The 18,404-nt window shown below is 43.3% G+C and overlaps 1 protein-coding gene and 1 pseudogene across 2 annotated transcripts; both read left to right on the top strand.

Moving 5' to 3' along the window:
* Window positions 1-13: 13 nt before the first annotated feature.
* HSPD1 (heat shock protein family D (Hsp60) member 1) lies at window positions 14-13,608 on the top strand. The gene is made up of 12 exons (XM_003253883.4): window positions 14-158; window positions 1,081-1,256; window positions 2,544-2,796; window positions 4,846-4,928; window positions 5,454-5,549; window positions 5,945-6,038; window positions 6,701-6,869; window positions 9,912-10,011; window positions 10,947-11,192; window positions 11,696-11,870; window positions 12,153-12,331; window positions 12,994-13,608. Exons 2-12 carry the CDS (start codon window positions 1,083-1,085, stop codon window positions 13,144-13,146), a joined length of 1,722 nt encoding a protein of 573 aa, XP_003253931.1. The 5' UTR covers window positions 14-158; window positions 1,081-1,082; the 3' UTR covers window positions 13,147-13,608.
* A 1,452-nt stretch (window positions 13,609-15,060) lies between these two features.
* LOC101175938 lies at window positions 15,061-15,908 on the top strand (annotated as a pseudogene). Its single transcript, XR_001114058.2, has one exon. The product of XR_001114058.2 is annotated as a 40S ribosomal protein S2 pseudogene (transcript).
* Window positions 15,909-18,404: the final 2,496 nt, after the last annotated feature.

Genomic DNA, 18,404 nt, shown 5'->3' with positions numbered 1-18,404 from the left:
AAGCGGGTGGGAGCTGCCTGCACACGCGGTGCCGCGGGGCGGGGGTAGAGGCGGAGGGAGGGGACACGGGCTCATTGCGGTGTGCGCCCTGCACTCTGTCCCTCACTCGCCGCCGACGACCTGACTCGCCGCGCGCACGCCCTGCCGCCGCCCCGCAGGTACGCGGCCTTCCCGCTCCGCCTCCCCCCGGCGCCTGCGACCCCCGAGTGGGCCTTCCTCCTCTGCGGTCCTGCTGGAGGGTGCGGGCGGCGACAGCCTGGAGTTCCGCACCGCGCCGCAGGCCTAGGCCCGCGGGTCCAGGCCTCGCGGGTCCATGCGGGTTCCATCACGTGCGACGCAGATCCTGGACCTCGGCTGGGCGCGGGAGGGACAACTCGTGGGGATTGAATTTGGGGGATTGTAACCACTGAGGCCCGCTGGTGCAACCTGCGCCTGGCCGACTTCAGGGAACCGGGGAGGGTGGTGTACGCGAGGGAACCGCTTTTTTCCCCCGCAGGCAGCTGGGATACCGCGCCTCCACTCTTGACCTTGCTGGGGGCGTTCGGAAAGAAGAACACGTGGGCTCGCGCCGAGTGGGCCGGGCCGCCGCCCCCAGCGTCGCGGCCTTGTTGGCTGCTCTGATACAGTAGCCTTGGGGGGATCCATGGAGACACTTTGCTGAGCGGCTTTTTGCATCGTCAGGAATACTTTTAACTTCCCTGGTCACTTGGATTTGTAACTTGCCTCTCTCCGGCTGACTTGGTTTCTCAGGGGCCACAGTTGGAGTGGGTCTGCCCACAAGGCCGTTTTCGCGGTGAAAGATTAACTCATTTTTGGCGGCAGGGATAGGTGGCCGTGGGGAAGCAGCTGCATGTGCTTTGTGCTAGTGCTATAGGTCAGGCGCCGGGGCGGCCTCTTTAGCTTGCGCTAGTGGCTGATGTTCCGAAGCTGCGGCGCCTTCCGTCATTCAGGCGTAGTGGCTGGCGGAGGTCAGCCAGGCTCAACATCTCACGTTGCTTGCTCTGTTGCACAGGTGGGCATGTTTGTTCTGCAGCGCACCACGGGTGGTAGTTCTGATGATCTATTTGCTTCCATCCCCAGAAATGCTTCGGTTACCCACAGTCTTTCGCCAGATGAGACCGGTGTCCAGGGTACTGGCTCCTCATCTCACTCGGGCTTATGCCAAAGATGTAAAATTTGGTGCAGATGCCCGAGCCTTAATGCTTCAAGGTGTAGACCTTTTAGCCGATGCTGTGGCCGTTACAATGGGGCCAAAGGTATCAGTATTTTTATCTTATTGTAATTACAGTATTATTAATAGCATTTTACTCACAAATAGTCGCACTGAACTGTTCAACAGTACTTTAGTATCCATTTTTGAGAGAACTCAGTTTACATGTAAGAATTCTGAAGTATTGGTTAACCTTTTTTTCTTAGACATGATCTTAAAGCTTAAACTGCTTCAGCCAGATTTTCGAAACTATTTTGTTCAATGTGTGATGTAATCGGGTAGTAACTTATAGCTCAAGGTGGATTCTTAAATCGAGGTAGAATTTTGCTTGCGCAAGTTAAAATTTGGATCCTTTCCCAGTAGTTCATGCCAAGTGTAGAGAGAAGAGTTTAACTTATCTTCCATAATTCCTTAGATACGTGCTTGTGGGTGCTAAATTTTTTTTTGGTTTATTGTAGTAAAATGTACGCAACATAAAATTACCATTAAGTGTGCACTTTGGGGACATTTAATTACATTTATGTTGTGCAGTCATCATCACCATTCATCTCCAAAACTTTTTATATGGGAAAATTGTAACTTTGTACTCATTATACAGTAGCTTCCCGTTCTCTCCTCCACCCCAAGATGCTAGTTTTACGCATCGGTTTTCTGCTGTTCTCTTGTTCCAAAGCATATTTAAAATAAGTCTCATTTAATAGGGGTAATATTTTGAGGAGGCCTTTGAAGGTGGTGTGCAGTCAAACGGTGCTTCATTTCAGTTTGAAGACAGTTCAGATATCAAGTGATCCAAAAACCGCATAAAAATACAGCATTGGCACACCTCACAAATAGAAAGTACCAGCTTTAGTTCAAATCCAAAGGATGGCCAATAACTTTGTGCCATGGTTGAAGTTTTATGTGGAGTGAACCTGGAAGAGCACACTACTTGCCTTGATGGTTAATATTTTAGTTAAACGAATTTTAAAACAAGTCACATTACTTTAAAAGATAACAGGCACTAACTAAAACTTAAGTATAAGTGATAGGAAGATTGTTTTATTGTCTTGTGTTCTTGTTCATTTTATAAGATGACAAATTTTAGTCCCTAGGATTTTAATCTCCTAAATTACCTAGTTCAAAATTATGCTCTTGGCAGAGAATCAAGTCATTTTGTCTGTAGACAAAGAATGTCGATAAACTTGCCCTTGAGACTCATGCTGCAAGACTGATAAAAATGACACAACTTATGTTAAGACTTTGAAGTAGTTGCTTTATTATGAAGACTGCTCATTTTTTAAAATGTAAATCGTCCTTAGGGTATGTGTGATCCTGTTACATTTTTTTCTTCTAGGGAAGAACAGTGATTATTGAGCAGAGTTGGGGAAGTCCCAAAGTAACAAAAGATGGTGTGACTGTTGCGAAGTCAATTGACTTAAAGGATAAATATAAAAACATTGGAGCTAAACTTGTTCAAGATGTTGCCAATAACACAAATGAAGAGGCTGGGGATGGCACTACCACTGCTACTGTACTGGCACGCTCTATAGCCAAGGAAGGCTTCGAGAAGATTAGCAAAGGTGCTAATCCAGTGGAAATCAGGAGAGGTAGGAATGTCTGTTGTCACTACGGTGTTCTAAACTTCAGTGTGCTTTAAGGCATTGATTCCTTGGACCTAAGGAAGGTGTTACTTGAGGAAATTAATCCTTCTCTCATTCCTCCTCTTGGCCTGGAGAAATCTTAAACTGGGTTTTCCTTTAGCAAGCTTGGCTGTATGGTGGGTAGGTACTGTTAGGTAATTTTGATATTTTATTTAGTTGGTTTCTTTTGTTTTTAGAGACAGGGTCTTGCTCTGTAGCCCAGACTGGACTGCACTGGAACTCCTGGGCTCAAGCAATCCTCCTGCCTCAGCCTCCAAGTAGCTGGGACTGCTACAGGCACTCACCACCATTCCTGGCTAATTTTTAGTTTAGTTTTGTAGAAAGTAAGACTGAATACACTGGGTCATTTAGAGTGTCAGAAAGTAATGTTTTCCTCAGTTTATTTTTTTTTTTTTTTTTTTTTTTTTTTGAGACGGAGTCTCGCTCTGTCGCCCGCCCAGGCTGGAGTGCAGTGGCGCGATCTCGGCTCACTGCAAGCTCCGCCTCCCGGGTTCACGCCATTCTCCTGCCTCAGCCTCTCCAAGTAGCTGGGACTACAGGCGCCCGCCACCACGCCCGGCTAATTTTGTATTTTTAGTAGAGACGGGGTTTCACCGTGGTCTCGATCTCTTGACCTCGTGATCTGCCCGCCTTGGCCTCCCAAAGTGCTGGGATTACAAGCGTGAGCCACCGCACCCGGCCTATTTTTTCTTAATAGCACACACCATGTTATTGGTTTGTGTTTTGTTAGTGCTTGTAACTGGAGTGCAACTTAACAATTTGCTCCTCAGCATGAGGTTCATGACAGTATAGACTTAAATTCTAGTCCCATGTTTGTCATTTATTAGCTGTGTGCTAATATTAGCAGAATTGCTGTGTATATCTAGGGTATGTTAGGGTTCAAACCAGGAGCCCTCTTGTGAGTGAAGGTGGGGGAGCCATTGGTAATTTTTTGTCAGAATTGGCATACTAATGTATTACTACATTACTAATGTATCATTACCTCATCTATTTCAATGTTTATGGGCCAAGTGAATACACTTCACTAAAAGCAGTTTTACTGTAAATCACTAACAAGTATTAAGGTTATGAAGAGGACTTACCAACACCTTGCATTGGATTTTTTTTGAAGTAACATTTCTCAAACGAGAGCTAGCACTATTCCCAATTGAGCAAAATGGGACTGTTAAGACTGATGTAAAACAAAAATATTTTGTTAGTTCATAATACATACTAAATTGAGGGGATTTCAGATAATTGACACCTGCAGAGGCATAGTCACAACAGATTCCTGTCATTTAAGAACTGTACTTCTTGTTGAAAATAAGAGAGTGTTAACCATTTTGGTCCTTTTTTGCATCATCTAATGGACATGAGAAGTGTCGGGGACCCTATTGGAAACAGCATGATTGGGTTAGGAATAATTTGCATAGGATGAGTTCAGTGGTGAGATTCTTGAAACTACACATCTACCTTGTTTTAGTCCTATTTTCAAAATTTTGGCATTGTGAGATTTTATTTACTGTGTGAACCTAAAGTTACTGTTTAAGTACATGCCACGCAACTCTGTGTTATTAAGAAGCACTGTCTCAGAAGCTATGTGTAAATTTAATATTAAGGCACTAAAGACCAAGCATAGGTACATGCCTGTAGTCCCAGCTACATGGGAAGCTGAGGTGGGAGGATCGCTTGAGCCCAGGAGTTGAAGACCACCTTGGGCAACATAGTGAGACCTTGTCTACAAAAATAAAAGAAGCTGAGCATGGTGGCTTGATCCTGTGGTTTCAGCTACTCCCTTGAGCCCAGGATGTCAGGGCTGCAGTGAGCCATGATCTGTGCTACTGTACTCCAGCCCGGGCGACTGAACAAGACCCTGTCTCAAAAAAAAAAAAAAAAAAAAAAAAAAACTTTTTTAAGTTAAGGCATTAAAATATTTGTTACAAATCTCAAGATTTCTACTTGACATAGAAGCCATGAGAGAAATAAACATTGTAATGACATATATTGTTGAACTAGGTGTGATGTTAGCTGTTGATGCTGTAATTGCTGAACTTAAAAAGCAGTCTAAACCTGTGACCACCCCTGAAGAAATTGCACAGGTAAGGACTTAACACGTTATATGTTTTTTAAAGAAAATTTTAAATTTTTTTTTTCCTTGATCACACCAATGTCAGAATAACAATACTACCCAATCATCAATATTAGAATCATTGTTTCTTACTGCTAAAACCTTTGAAAAGAATTATGACCATAATGGTTGTCATTTAGTTCTGCATGTGGTTGTCATTTTAGTTCTACATGGCTGTAAATGCATTCGTATGATTGTGAAAATGTTCTTAGCCATTGTCAAAGGTGCATAAGTTTTGTCAGTTTGTAATGAAGTCAGCATTTTTAAACTTTTTGTTACAAGAATAGTTTTATATATCATATTCTTCAAAACAATGTAGTCAAATAATCGGAAAAGAGCAAAGAACCAGTACTTCATGAAAACTACCATAACGTAAATTCCCCTTCTCTCCCCTGGATGGAAATATCAATTTGGAAGTTACTAGGAAAAGGTAAGGGAACTGATTGAGGGCACTAGCCTTACCTTTTAATTTCGAACAGTAACTTGATTATTTCAGGTTGCTACGATTTCTGCAAATGGAGACAAAGAAATTGGCAATATCATCTCTGATGCAATGAAAAAGGTTGGAAGAAAGGGTGTCATCACAGTAAAGGCAAGTGTGTTTATTTGTAAAGATAATTTTAGTTATCTGATGATCAAAAGTTTGAGTTATCTGATGATAAAAACTGAATTTTCCAAACAGAAAAATTCTGTGTTTTAAAAACAGCTTTTTTATTCCTTCATATGTAGTCTCAGCACATGTATAAAGTACTTACTGTGTTTTATGTGAATTAGCCTTTGCTCCATGAAATGAATCCATCCTAGCTTAAATGATTATTCACATAAGCACTTTTGGGATTTTTTTGCAGAAGTGCAATTGGATGTCCTGGGCTTTTTCATACTCTACATCTCTTATGGCCAGAGGGGTCTGTTTTTATTAATCTGGCCTGTAATTCCATGTTTTGTGTTCAATGAAATCTATATACCTAATTCTTTGACTTTTCATAGGATGGAAAAACACTGAATGATGAATTAGAAATTATTGAAGGCATGAAGTTTGATCGAGGCTATATTTCTCCATACTTTATTAATACATCAAAAGGTAAGAACAAATGAATAACTGAATTATTATTTTTATTATTTTTAGACAGAGTCTCATTCTCTGTTGCCCAGGCTGGAGTGCAGTGGCATGATGCGGTGGTGCATTGCTCACTGCAACCTCCGCCTCCCAGGTTCAAGTGATTCTCTTGCCTCAGTCTCCCAGGTAGCTGGGATTACAGTCACACGCCACCATGCCAGGCTGATTTTTGTATTTTTAGTAGAGATGGGGTTTCACCATGTTGGCCAGGCTGGTCTCTTAACTCCTGACCTTAGGTGATCCACCCACCTTGGCCTCCCAAAGTGCTGGGATTACAGGTGTGAGGCACTGTGCCTGGCCAATTTTTGAATTTTTAATAGAGACAAGGTTTATCCATGTTGGCCAAGCTGGTTTTGAATTCCTGGCCTCAAGTCATCTGCCTGCTTTGGCCTCCTGAAATTTTTAAAATATACTTTCCTAATGTGTGTCAAACTATAGGTATTAGTTGGTGTCATCCTCTAAAAAATAAATGTGTATATTCCAAAAGTTAATGCATATGAGAAATGAAGGAGGAAAACAAACTCACTGGTCAATTTTAAAGTGTATTGGAACCTTGGTTTAGCTTTTCATTTAAATGTATTGCAGTCATTTTTTGTATATTTTTGAAATCTTCATTATTTTTACAGGTCAGAAATGTGAATTCCAGGATGCCTATGTTCTGTTGAGTGAAAAGAAAATTTCTAGTGTCCAGTCCATTGTACCTGCTCTTGAAATTGCCAATGCTCACCGTAAGCCTTTGGTCATAATCGCTGAAGATGTTGATGGAGAAGCTCTAAGTACACTCGTCTTGAATAGGTAATAGGCAGTGGTATTTGATTATTTATATTTCTGGGTGAAAGACAGAATTATTTGTATTGCTGTTTGCAGTCTCCATCATGTGTACCTCCACATTTGATCCAGTTGGGTTTGTATCTAGAATTGTAATTGTGTAAATTGGGTGTGCTCTATGTATCCTTATGGTTGTGTTTTTGAAAGGGACCCCAAAGTCTTTACTATTTTGATTAGCTTTCTCATAGAATAGACTAATTTAGCACATGGGTACCTCTCTGTATTTTGCAAGTGTTTTGAAGGCACATGACTGAATCTTGTAATTTTTTTTTTTTTTTTTTTTTTTTTTTTTTTTTTTTTTTGAGACAGAGTCTCACTCCCTGGCCCAGGCTGGAGTGCAGTGGCATAATCTTGGCTCACTACAATCTCCATCTCCTGGATTCAAGCAATTCTGCCTCAGCCTCCCAAGCAGCTGGGACTACAGGTGTGCGCCACCACACCTGACTAATTTTTGTATTTTCAGTAGAGACAGGGTTTCACCATACTGGCTAAGCTGGTCTCGAACTCCTGACGTCGTGATCCGCCCGCCTCAGCCTCTGAAAGTGCTGGGATTACAGGTGTGAGCCACCGCGCTCAGGCTTGTAATTTTTTTTTTTTTTTTTTTTTTTTTTGGAGACAGAGTCCGTCACCAAGGCCAGAGTGCAGTAGTGCAGTGGCTCAATCTTGGCTCAAGCCTCCTGGGTTCAAGTGTCAATCTTGTTTTTTTTTTTTAAAGGTTTTTCTGGTTAAAAATATGTATATTTTCAGAATATTATTTTGCATAGAAAAGGGAAGTAAACAACTAACTTCCAAATAACTCAGAGCCAGGCATGGTGGCTCACAGCTATAATCCCAGCACTTGGGGAGGCACAGGTGGGTGGATCACCTGAGATCAGGAGTTCGAGACCAGCCTGGCCAACATAGTGAAACCCCGTCTCTACTAAAAATATAAAAATTAGCAGAGCATGGTAGTGCGCGCCTGTAATCCCAGCTACTCAGAGGCTGAGGCAGAAGTATCACGTGAATCCGGGAGGCGGAAGTTGCAGTGATCCGAGATTGTGCCACTGCACCCCAGCCTGGGCAACAAAGCGAGACTCTGTCTCTAAATAAATAACTCAGATGTAAGTGTATTTCACCATCGAATATTTTTATTTATTTTGAGAGACAGACTCTGTCACCCAGGCTGGGCTGCGGCAGCACGATCATAGCTCACTGCAGCCTTGAACTCTTGGGGTCAAGCAATCCTCCTGCCTCAGCTTCCCAAGTAGCTGGGACTACACACTTGCACAAGCACACTTGGCTGATCTTTTTTTTATAGAGACGAGGTCTCAATATGTTGCCTAGGCTAGTCTTAAACTGTTGGTGCTAGTATTAAACTGTTGGTGAATCTTAAGTGATTCTCCCACCTCAGCCTCCCAAAGTGCTGGGATTACAGGCATGAGCCACTACACTTGGCTGTGATCAAGTATTTAGTCTGTTGTTAAATGTTTACTAAATAGTCTGAAGTAGAGAAAATAGCACCCAATCTAAAATAAGGTGGGGTCTAATCACTTATTTAAATCTACACTTTAAGCTATAGTTTACTATTAGTTTAAACTTTAAGACAGGTAATGTTCATGCTGCAGACAATCTAAGGGCATTATTAAAATGTTTGTTCTTATCTGAGAATTGAAGTATGTCAGAAGCAAGACTTTTCTTTCCATTTCGTTATAGTAGAAATGCATACATTAACAGGTATGTTTTAGATATTACACGTTTTGATCTGACCCAAAAGCTCTAATAAGCTTCCTTACCCTGGAATGTTTTTCTTAGCTTGGATTTGTTTTTTTGGAGGGATTAAGAAAAGACTTGGCTGGCCAGAAAAGACTTGGCTGGGCGCGGTGACTCATGCCTGTAATCCCAGCACTTTGGGAGGCCAAGGCAGGTGGATCACGAGGTCAGGAGATCGAGACCATCCTGGCTAATACGGTGAAACTCCGTCTCTACTAAAAATACAAAAAATTAGCTGGGCGTGGTGGCGGGCTGAGGCAGGAGACTGGCGTAAACCCGGGAGGCAGAGGTTGCAGTGAGCCGAGATCTCGCCACTGCACTCTAGCCTGGGCGACAGAGCAAGACTCTGTCTCAACAACAAAAAAAAGAGACTTGAAGACTTGAGGCCAGAAAAAAACAAGCCTACAGAATTTTCATTAAGCCATTTTACTGCTAGTTGAGAAGTGGGATATCCAGTTTACATAGCATATAGCGTATTCCTCTGATTTTTATTTGGGTCCTTAATAAAATAGACCATCTGTCTTGAAGTTTGAACATTCCTTCTGTTTCACAATCTGCTCTCAAATGGACATTTGATTGCACATTACAAGTATTCATTTACCTGGTAAAAATTTCAGGTGAGCTTAACAATACTGTCAGCTTTTTGTATAACATTTATAAAAGAAGTGAATTCAGAACATTGCTCATTCAAAACTCAGCATTAATATATGGAGTAGATGTTTATTAAATGACCCTCAAATGTAATATTTAGTAATTATTGTTTTTCTACCATTCATGATAGTTATCACTGTATCCTATAACTTACTGTGATGTGATTTTTGCTGCTCGGCCTCCTGAGTAGCAGGGATTACAGGTGCCCACTACCACATTTGGCTGATTTTTGTTATTTTTAGTAGAGACAGGGTTTCACCATCTTGGCCAGGCTGGTCTTGAACTCCTGACCTCGTGATCCACCTGCCTCGGCCTTGCAAAATGCTGGGATTACAGGCCTGAGTCACCATGCCCGGCCAGGCCAACAGTTTATTAAGAAGGTAAACAGATAGGGACAAGTATAATTAATAGAAAATAGCCTTAACTGTCTCAGATATTTCCTGTCTTAATTTGATCAAAAATTGCTAGGAAGCAAAAAAAAAAAAAAAGAAAGCAAAACCAAACCAGATTACTTAGGGAGTCCTAAGTAATCTAGTAACAGCTTGAGGGGAATTAAACAGATAGGCATTTTTATTTCATTTAAATCTTACTATCAACTATTCTTAACAGGCTAAAGGTTGGTCTTCAGGTTGTGGCAGTCAAGGCTCCAGGGTTTGGTGACAATAGAAAGAACCAGCTTAAAGATATGGCTATTGCTACTGGTGGTGCAGTAAGTAAAATAAATGTGATAATGGTTTGCTGAATGTTTATACTTGTCTGGAATTTATAGATAGTTTAACATTTTTCACAATTAGATACTACAGGTATCTGTTTCTTTTGGCTCTTTGGAAGGTAGGGGTTGGATTAAATTCCCTTTAATTTGCCACGAGTCTGGCCTAAGAATGAGCTTATTGACTGTTCTATATTGACTAAATCTTATTGACTGAATAAGGGGTTTCCTTTTTGTTTTTTTTTTGTTTTTTTTTTTTTTGGAGACAGGGTGTCTTGATCTGTCTTGACTATCTTGATCTATATTGACTATATCTGTGGGGTTTCCTTTTTTTTGAGACAGGGTGTCTTGATACGTCACCCAGGCTGGAACGCAGTGGCGCAATCTTGGCTTACTGCAACCTCCACCTCCTGGGTTCAAGCAATCCTCCCGTCTCAGCCTCCCAAGTAGCTGGGACTACAGGTGCAGTACCATGCCCAGCTGATTTTTTTACTTTTAGTAGTGATGGGTCTCACTATATTGCCTAGGCTTCTGAAACTCCTGGACTCAAGCAATATGCCTGCCTCCACCTCCCAAAGTCCTGGGATTACAGGCATGAGCTACCGAGCTCAGTTTTGAAAGGTAGAAGTGTATGCTACAAGTGATGTAGGACTTGAGAGTCAAGGCCTATGGTCTTGTCCTGGCTCTACCAGTAAGTGTGACCTTGGATGTTTTTTTCCTCAAGTAAGGCTGATAATAATTACCAGAGTTGTGAGAATTAAGTTGGAAATGCAGTGAAAGACTATACTCAAGTCTTGTTCTGGACTAACAGTGATCTTAAAATCTCTCAAAGAAATAAAGTATTTCGATGATTCTCTTGCATGGTATATTAATAAACTTGGTATAATGGCATAAACCGTAACCTACAACGGGTTTATGTTTAACTCTTTTTGTAGGTATTTGGAGAAGAGGGGTTGACTCTGAATCTTGAAGACGTTCAGCCTCATGACTTAGGAAAAGTTGGAGAGGTCATTGTGACCAAAGATGATGCCATGCTCTTAAAAGGAAAAGGTGACAAGGCTCAAATTGAAAAACGTATTCAAGAAATCATTGAGCAGTTAGATGTCACAACTAGTGAATATGAAAAGGAAAAACTGAATGAACGGCTTGCAAAACTTTCTGATGGAGTAGCTGTGCTGAAGGTAAGATTCATTATTATGAATAAGTTTCTTGGGTTCTGAGTCCAAGAATGATTTTGCTTCTGTAGTATTCCCCAGTAGTACCATGGAACTAAACAAGTATTTGAGGAATTAACTTCTTAGTGGAATTTTGTTTTGTTTTGAGCTCTCCGTCACCCAGGCTGGGATGCAGTGGTGTGATCTCGGGGCACTGCAACCTCCGCCTCCTTGGTTCAAGCGAATCTTCTGCCTCCGCCTCCCAAGTAGCTGGGATTACAGGCACTTGCCACCATGCCTGGCTAATTTTGTATTTTTAGTGGAGACAGGGCTTCACCATGTTAGCCAGGCTGGTCTCAAACTCCTGACCTCAAGGGATCCACTCACCTCAGCCTCCCAAAGTGCTAGAATTACAGGTGTGAGCCACCACACCCACCCCAGGATTGCTTAAGTAAACTGCTTTTAAATGACTTGGCAATTCGCATCTTGAATGAAGAGGCCATACTAACTGGAATTCTTTTCGTCTTTAGGTTGGTGGGACAAGTGATGTTGAAGTGAATGAAAAGAAAGACAGAGTTACAGATGCCCTTAATGCTACGAGAGCTGCTGTAGAAGAAGGCATTGTTTTGGGAGGGGGTTGTGCCCTGCTTCGATGCATTCCAGCCTTGGACTCACTGACTCCAGCTAATGAAGATCAAAAAATCGGTAAAAAGTTACCTTTTAAATGAGTTTGTGGCCTGATTTTAGTTTTTCTGTTAGAATAATAATGTTGCAGTCCCCTAAATGGAATAGCACATCCATTTCCTGAATAACAGAAGTAGAATAGTGCTAATGTCAGAGCTAAACATGCATCACATCTTTTTCAGAGGAAATGATTTGATCTGTAGTAGGATTGGGATTTCCCTACATCAATATCCTCACAAATTATAAATGTGTTACAATATTTACAAATGAAAGTATTAAAATTTTGCTGAAATTTCTCTGTAGGTATAGAAATTATTAAAAGAACACTCAAAATTCCAGCAATGACCATTGCTAAGAATGCAGGTGTTGAAGGATCTTTGATAGTTGAGAAAATTATGCAAAGTTCCTCAGAAGTTGGTTATGATGCTATGGTTGGAGATTTTGTGAATATGGTGGAAAAAGGAATTATTGACCCAACAAAGGTAAATGGTTGAACACTTTCTAAAAATTCTTTTGTTGTTCATTTTGTTAATGTATCCCCACATCCCAAATCTTTGATTTTGTCACCAGAAAAATAGTCTAATAGCAGTAGCAACAGCAATAGCACTTGTGCCCATCAACAATTCTCATGTACATTTCCAGCACCTAGATATTTAATACTCCACTAAAAGGAAGCAGGATCCCTTGAGTAGCAGTTGAGTCCATGCCTGCAGGCAGGAAAAAATCAGGATGGATCTGGAACACCCTGTTCCTGCCTGGCAGTGAGAATACTTTACAAGATACCCAGAACAGGGTTTCGTTTTGTTTTTAAGACAGTCGCTCTGTCGCCCAGGCTGGAGTGCAGGCAGTGACAACCTCCACCTCCTGGGTTCAAGCGATTCTCCTGCCTCAGCCTCCCGAGTAGCTGGGATTACAGGCATGCACCACCATGCCTGGCTAATTTTTGTATTTTTAGTAGAGACGGGGGTCTCACCATGTTGGCCAGGCTGGTTTCGAACTCCTAACCTCAAGTCATCTACCTGCCTCAGCCTCCCAAAGTGCTGGGATTACAGGTGTGAGCCAGCACGCCCAGACAGAAATTTTCAGTAAGTCTTGCTCATATTTTACTAAGGGAAAACTAATGTTTAATTAAATTTTTTTCTAGGTTGTGAGAACTGCTTTATTGGATGCTGCTGGTGTGGCCTCTCTGTTAACTACAGCAGAAGTTGTAGTCACAGAAATTCCTAAAGAAGAGAAGGACCCTGGAATGGGTGCAATGGGTGGAATGGGAGGTGGTATGGGAGGTGGCATGTTCTAACTCCTAGACTAGTGCTTTACCTTTATTAATGAACTGTGACAGGAAGCCCAAGGCAGTGTTCCTCACCAATAACTTCAGAGAAGTCAGTTGGAGAAAATGAAGAAAAAGGCTGGCTGAAAATCACTATAACCATCAGTTACTGGTTTCAGTTGACAAAATACATAATGGTTTACTGCTGTCATTGTCCATGCCTACAGATAATTTATTTTGTATTTTTGAATAAAAAACATTTGTACATTCCTGATACTGGGTACAAGAGCCATGTACCAATGTACTGCTTTCAACTTAAATCACTGAGGCATTTTTACTACTATTCTGTTAAAATCAGGATTTTAGTGCTTGCCACCACCAGATGAGAAGTTAAGCAGCCTTTCTGTGGAGAGTGAGAATAATTGTGTACAAAGTAGAGAAATATCCAATTATGTGACAACCTTTGTGTAATAAAAATTTGTTTAAAGTTAATAATTGTGTTAGCCTTTCCATGATTAGAACATACTGAAAATTGAAAGCCAGTTGAAGGGGCAGGCTGGCATGTGTGTAAAACATTATCCTACCTATGGTATTTTCATGTTTCTCTGTTGCAGACTGAACTACATTATTCCATTGATAATGGGGAAAGACAGTTTCTATTTTCCCCAGTGCAAGGATGTAATCTCTCTCGGAGCTGTAAAATCTGGGAGGTTAGAAGGTTAACTCCAGCTCCTCAGCGTGGCCTTTGGGCTGCTGCTGCAAACGAGGCATTGAGGCAAATATTTCTGCTGTCCTTACCTTGGACAGAAGTAGGGGGGAAAAATAAAGTCCATCATCACATGAAAAGTCAGTCACTTGAAATCCTGTACCTAGAATACCTTTGGCTTTGCTAATTTGGTTGTGTTTGGGGTACAAAAAAAAAGGATCTATTTGATAGCACAACGGGGTGACTATAGTCAATAATAATTGTACATTTAAAAATAAAAGAATGGGCCGGGCGCGGTGGCTCACGCCTGTAATCCCAGCACTTTGGGAGGCCGAGGCGGGCGGATCACGAGGTCGGGAGATCGAGACCATCCTGGCTAACGGTGAAACCCCGTCTCTACTAAAAATACAAAAAATTAGCCAGGCGGGGTGGCAGGCGCCTGTAGTCCCAGCTACGCGGGAGGCTGAGGTAGGAGAATGGCGTGAACCCCGGGGGGCGGAGCCTGCAGTGAGCCGAGATCGCGCCACTGCACTCCAGCCTGGGTGAAAGAGCGAGACTCCGTCTCAAAAAAATAAAAAAGAATGTAATTGGATTGTAACAAAGGATAAATGGTTGAGGGGCTAATACCCCATTCTCCATGATATGATTATTCACATTGCATGCATACATCAAGACGTCTCATACTCCAGAAATAAATACACCTGCTATGTACCCAAAGAAATTTAAAAAAGGAGGATTGGTTAGCAAATGAGAGGAGATTGAATAAAAGGCATGTTAAGAAATCTTGTCTAGAATGTAGTTTGGGCTGTAAAAGTGGCAAGCAAGCAAACTCAAGTAAAAGAAATCTAGAGATAATTTACATCTTCAGAGGCCGGCCGGGTGCGGTGGCTCCCGCCTGTAATCCCAGCACTTTGGGAGGCCGAGGTGGGCGAATCACGAGGTCAGGAGATCGAGACTCCTGGCTAACACGGTGAAACCCCGTCTCTACTAAAAAATACAAAAAATTAGCTGGGCGTGGTGGCGGCCGCCTGTAGTCCCAGCTGAGGCTGAGGCAGGAGAATGGCGTGAACTCAGGAGGCGGAGCTTGCAGTGAGCCGAGATCACGCCACTGCACTCCAACCTGGGCGACAGAGAGAGACTCCAGCTCAAAAAAAAAAAAAAAAAAGCGAGAAAACACCAATTGGCGGATGACGCCGGTGCAGCGAGGGGGCCCGGAGGCCCTGGGTTGGAGAACCGTGGTGGCTTCCGCGGAGGTTTCGGCAGTGGCATCCGGGGCCGGAGTCGCTGCCGTGGACGGGGTCGGGGCCGAGGCCGCAGAGCTCGCGGAGGCAAGGCCGAGGATAAGGAGTGGATGCCCGTCACCAAGTTGGGCCGCTTGGTCAAGGACATGAAGATCAAGTCCCTGGAGGAGATCTATCTCTTCTCCCTGCCCATTAAGGAATCAGAGATCATTGACTTTTTCCTGGGGGCCTCTCTCAAGGATGAGGTTTTGAAGATTATGCCAGTGCAGAAGCAGACCCGTGCCGGCCAGCGCACCAGGTTCAAGGCGTTTGTTGCTATCGGGGACTACAATGGCCACGTCGGTCTGGGTGTTAAGTGCTCCAAGGAGGTGGCCACCGCCATCCGTGGGGCCATCATCCTGGCCAAGCTCTCCATTGTCCCCGTGCGCAGAGGCTACTGGGGAACAAGATGGGCAAGCCCCACACCGTCCCTTGCAAGGTGACAGGCCGCTGTGGCTCTGTGCTGGTGTGCCTCATCCCTGCACCCAGGGGCACTGGCATCGTCTCCGCACCTGTGCCTAAGAAGCTGCTCATGATGGCTGGTATCGATGACTGCTACACCTCAGCCAGGGGCTGCACTGCCACCCTGGGCAACTTCGCCAAGGCCACCTTTGATGCCATTTCTAAGACCTACAGCTACCTGACCCCCGACCTCTGGAAGGAGACTGTATTTACCAAGTCTCCCTATCAGGAATTCACTGACCACCTCGTCAAGACCCACACCAGAGTCTCCGTGCAGCGGACCCAGGCTCCAGCTGTGGCTACAACAGGGTTTTTATACAAGAAAAATAAAGTGAATTAAGGGTGAAAAAAAGAAAAAAGACCAACTAGTTTATTAGAAGAACAAGTAAGGAGTAAGAAACATCTGGACTTAGTTCGTATTAGAGCAGGGAGAGTGACAGGAGACTCTAGAGATTAACAGGAGAGGAAAAATAAACCAAGTGTTGCTATGCGTTAGACATCAGGATAGGTAATTTTAACCCTCAATGTTAGGTTTGGGACTATTAAACCTATGCTACATTTATATAAACTGAGACTCTGAAAGTCTAACTGCCAACCGGGCCCAGTGGCTCATGCTTGTAATCCCAGCACTTTGGGAGGCTGAGGCAGGCAGATCACTTCAGGTCAGAAGTTCAAGACCAGCCTGACCAACATGGTGAAACCCCAACTCTACTAAAAATACAAAAAATTAGCTGGGCATGGTGGCAGGCACCTGTAATCCCAGCTACTTGGGAGGCTGAGGCAGGAGAATCGCTTGAACCCAGGAGGCGGAGGTTGCAGTGAGCCGAGATCGCACCACTGCACTCCAGCCTGGGCGACAGAATTTAAAAAAAAAAAACAAAAAAACAAAAAAACAAAAAAAAAACAGTGATAGAAAGGACATAGGACTTAGGAATTCAGGTTTGTGGTCTAGTTCTGGTTTCACCAGTAAGTGTGACCTTGGGTGCTTCTCAAGCTAAGAAAGGAAAACGGAATTTCCCAATTCCTCTGGCTGCAGCTTCAGGTTTCTTGCAACAATTGCCTAGACCCTGCTTAGCTTGTTCTTAGGTTGAGATCTTAAGTGTTTAAATAAAAAACTGGTTCAAATTTGGATCTACCACTTAACAGCTCTGAGACTGTGGAAGTTACTTAGACTTTTTGAGATGGAGTCTCACTGTCACCCACGCTGGAGTGCAGTGGTGCGATCTCATGATCCTCAGCTACCCAAAGTGCTGGGATTACAGGTGTGAGCCACCACCCCTGGCCCAGTCTGATTTTCAAACCGTTAAATGCGGACCGCCAATGTTGGAGTAAGAAAAGTACAGTGTAGTTTGTCACACTGAAAATACTCAGTCTGAATAGTTTGAATTTAGTAACCTTAAATGAAATCTTTGACTTTGTCACTAAAAAAATGGTCTAATAGTAGTAGTAGCAACAGTAGCACTTGTGCCCATCAATAATTCTTTTTTTTTTCTTTTTCTTTTTTTTGAGACGGAGTCTCGCTCTGTCGCCCAGGCTGTAGTGCAGTGGCACAATCTCAGCTCACTGCAAGCTCCGCCTCCCGGGTTCATGCCATTCTCCTGCCTCAGCCTCCCAAGTAGCTGGGACTACAGGTGCCTGCCACCATGCCTGGCTAATTTTTTTGTATTTTTAGTAGAGACGGGGTTTTACCGTGTTAGCCAGGATGGTCTCAATCTCCTGACCTTGTGATCTGCCTGCCTCGGCCTCCCAAAGTGCTGGGATTACAGACGTGAGCCACCGCGCCTGGCCCATATATTTAATTTTCTCAGCAAGGCCATTTTTACTTTCTGCAGAAAGGGTACACTCGCCAGCAGTTTTGCCACGAGAGTACACCAAACAAAAGAGACGGGGTCATTTATAACCTGGTGCATCCACCCTACTGCTGTGTCCGGTTTCCATTCACTGGAATGGGACCTCACATTCTTCATTTGTCCCGATTGGCTAGCAACTTAGAACTTTTCAAAAGAGGCAAAGACAGAGAACACAGGCAGGAGGAAGTAATTTGCGGGATGCTGAGAAAGGTTAAAAAAAACACCTCCAAATAAGGAAGAGGAACAGGCTATGACCTAATGTTTGCTTGGACCAGTATAAGCATGCCAGGGCAAATATTTAGGCTAAATTGTGGGAGCTAAGAACACAAAATACATTGATTTCTTTATTATGGCTAGCAGATATTTAAGAATGTTAGCACAGGTCTTTGAATAAATTTTGCTTCTAGGAGAAGTTGCTATTTCTTCTTAATTAGACAGGGAGGAAAGTCTCTTTGAAGAGGAACCTCTACTTCACTTTTTGTTTTGTTTTGTTTTGAGACGGAGTCTCTGTTGCCCAGGCTGGAGTGCAACGGCTTGATCTCAGCTCACTGCAACCTCTGCCTCCCCAGTTCAAGTGATTCTCCTGCCTCAGCCTCCAGAATAGCTGGGACTACAGGCACCCGCCACCATGCCCAGCTAATTTTTGTATGTTTAGTAGAGACGAGGTTTCACCATGTTGGCCAGGCTGGTCTTGAACTCCTGACCTCAAGTGATCCACCCGCCTCGGCCTCCCAAAGTGCTGGGATTACAGACGTGAGCCACCACACCCGGCTTTTTGCAATCATCTGAGGTCAAGAGTTCGAGACCAGCCTGACCAATATGGCGAAACCCCCATCTCTACTACAAATACAAAAATTAGCAGGGTGTGGTGGCTTGCGCCTGTAGTCCCAGCTACTCAGGAGGCGGAGGCAGGAGAATTGCTTGAACCTGTGGGGGTAGAGGTTGCAGTGAGCCGAGATACCACCACTGCACTCCAGCCTGGGTGACAGA

This window comes from Nomascus leucogenys, chromosome 22a, assembly GCF_006542625.1.
Source record: "Nomascus leucogenys isolate Asia chromosome 22a, Asia_NLE_v1, whole genome shotgun sequence".
In the NCBI taxonomy this organism is placed as follows: domain Eukaryota; kingdom Metazoa; phylum Chordata; class Mammalia; order Primates; family Hylobatidae; genus Nomascus; species Nomascus leucogenys.
Note: the sequence above shows the minus strand (reverse complement) of the source record. Positions and strands in the feature narration are given on the sequence as shown.

Bases quoted from the DNA above. Each gene is read 5' to 3' on its own strand.
- HSPD1 (XM_003253883.4), top strand. From the start codon at position 1,083: ATGCTTCGGTTACCCACAGTCTTTCGCCAGATGAGACCGGTGTCCAGG. The intron at 5,550-5,944 runs GCAAGTGTGTTT...GACTTTTCATAG, and splicing joins AGGGTGTCATCACAGTAAAG to GATGGAAAAACACTGAATGA. The intron at 11,193-11,695 runs GTAAGATTCATT...TTTCGTCTTTAG, and splicing joins ATGGAGTAGCTGTGCTGAAG to GTTGGTGGGACAAGTGATGT.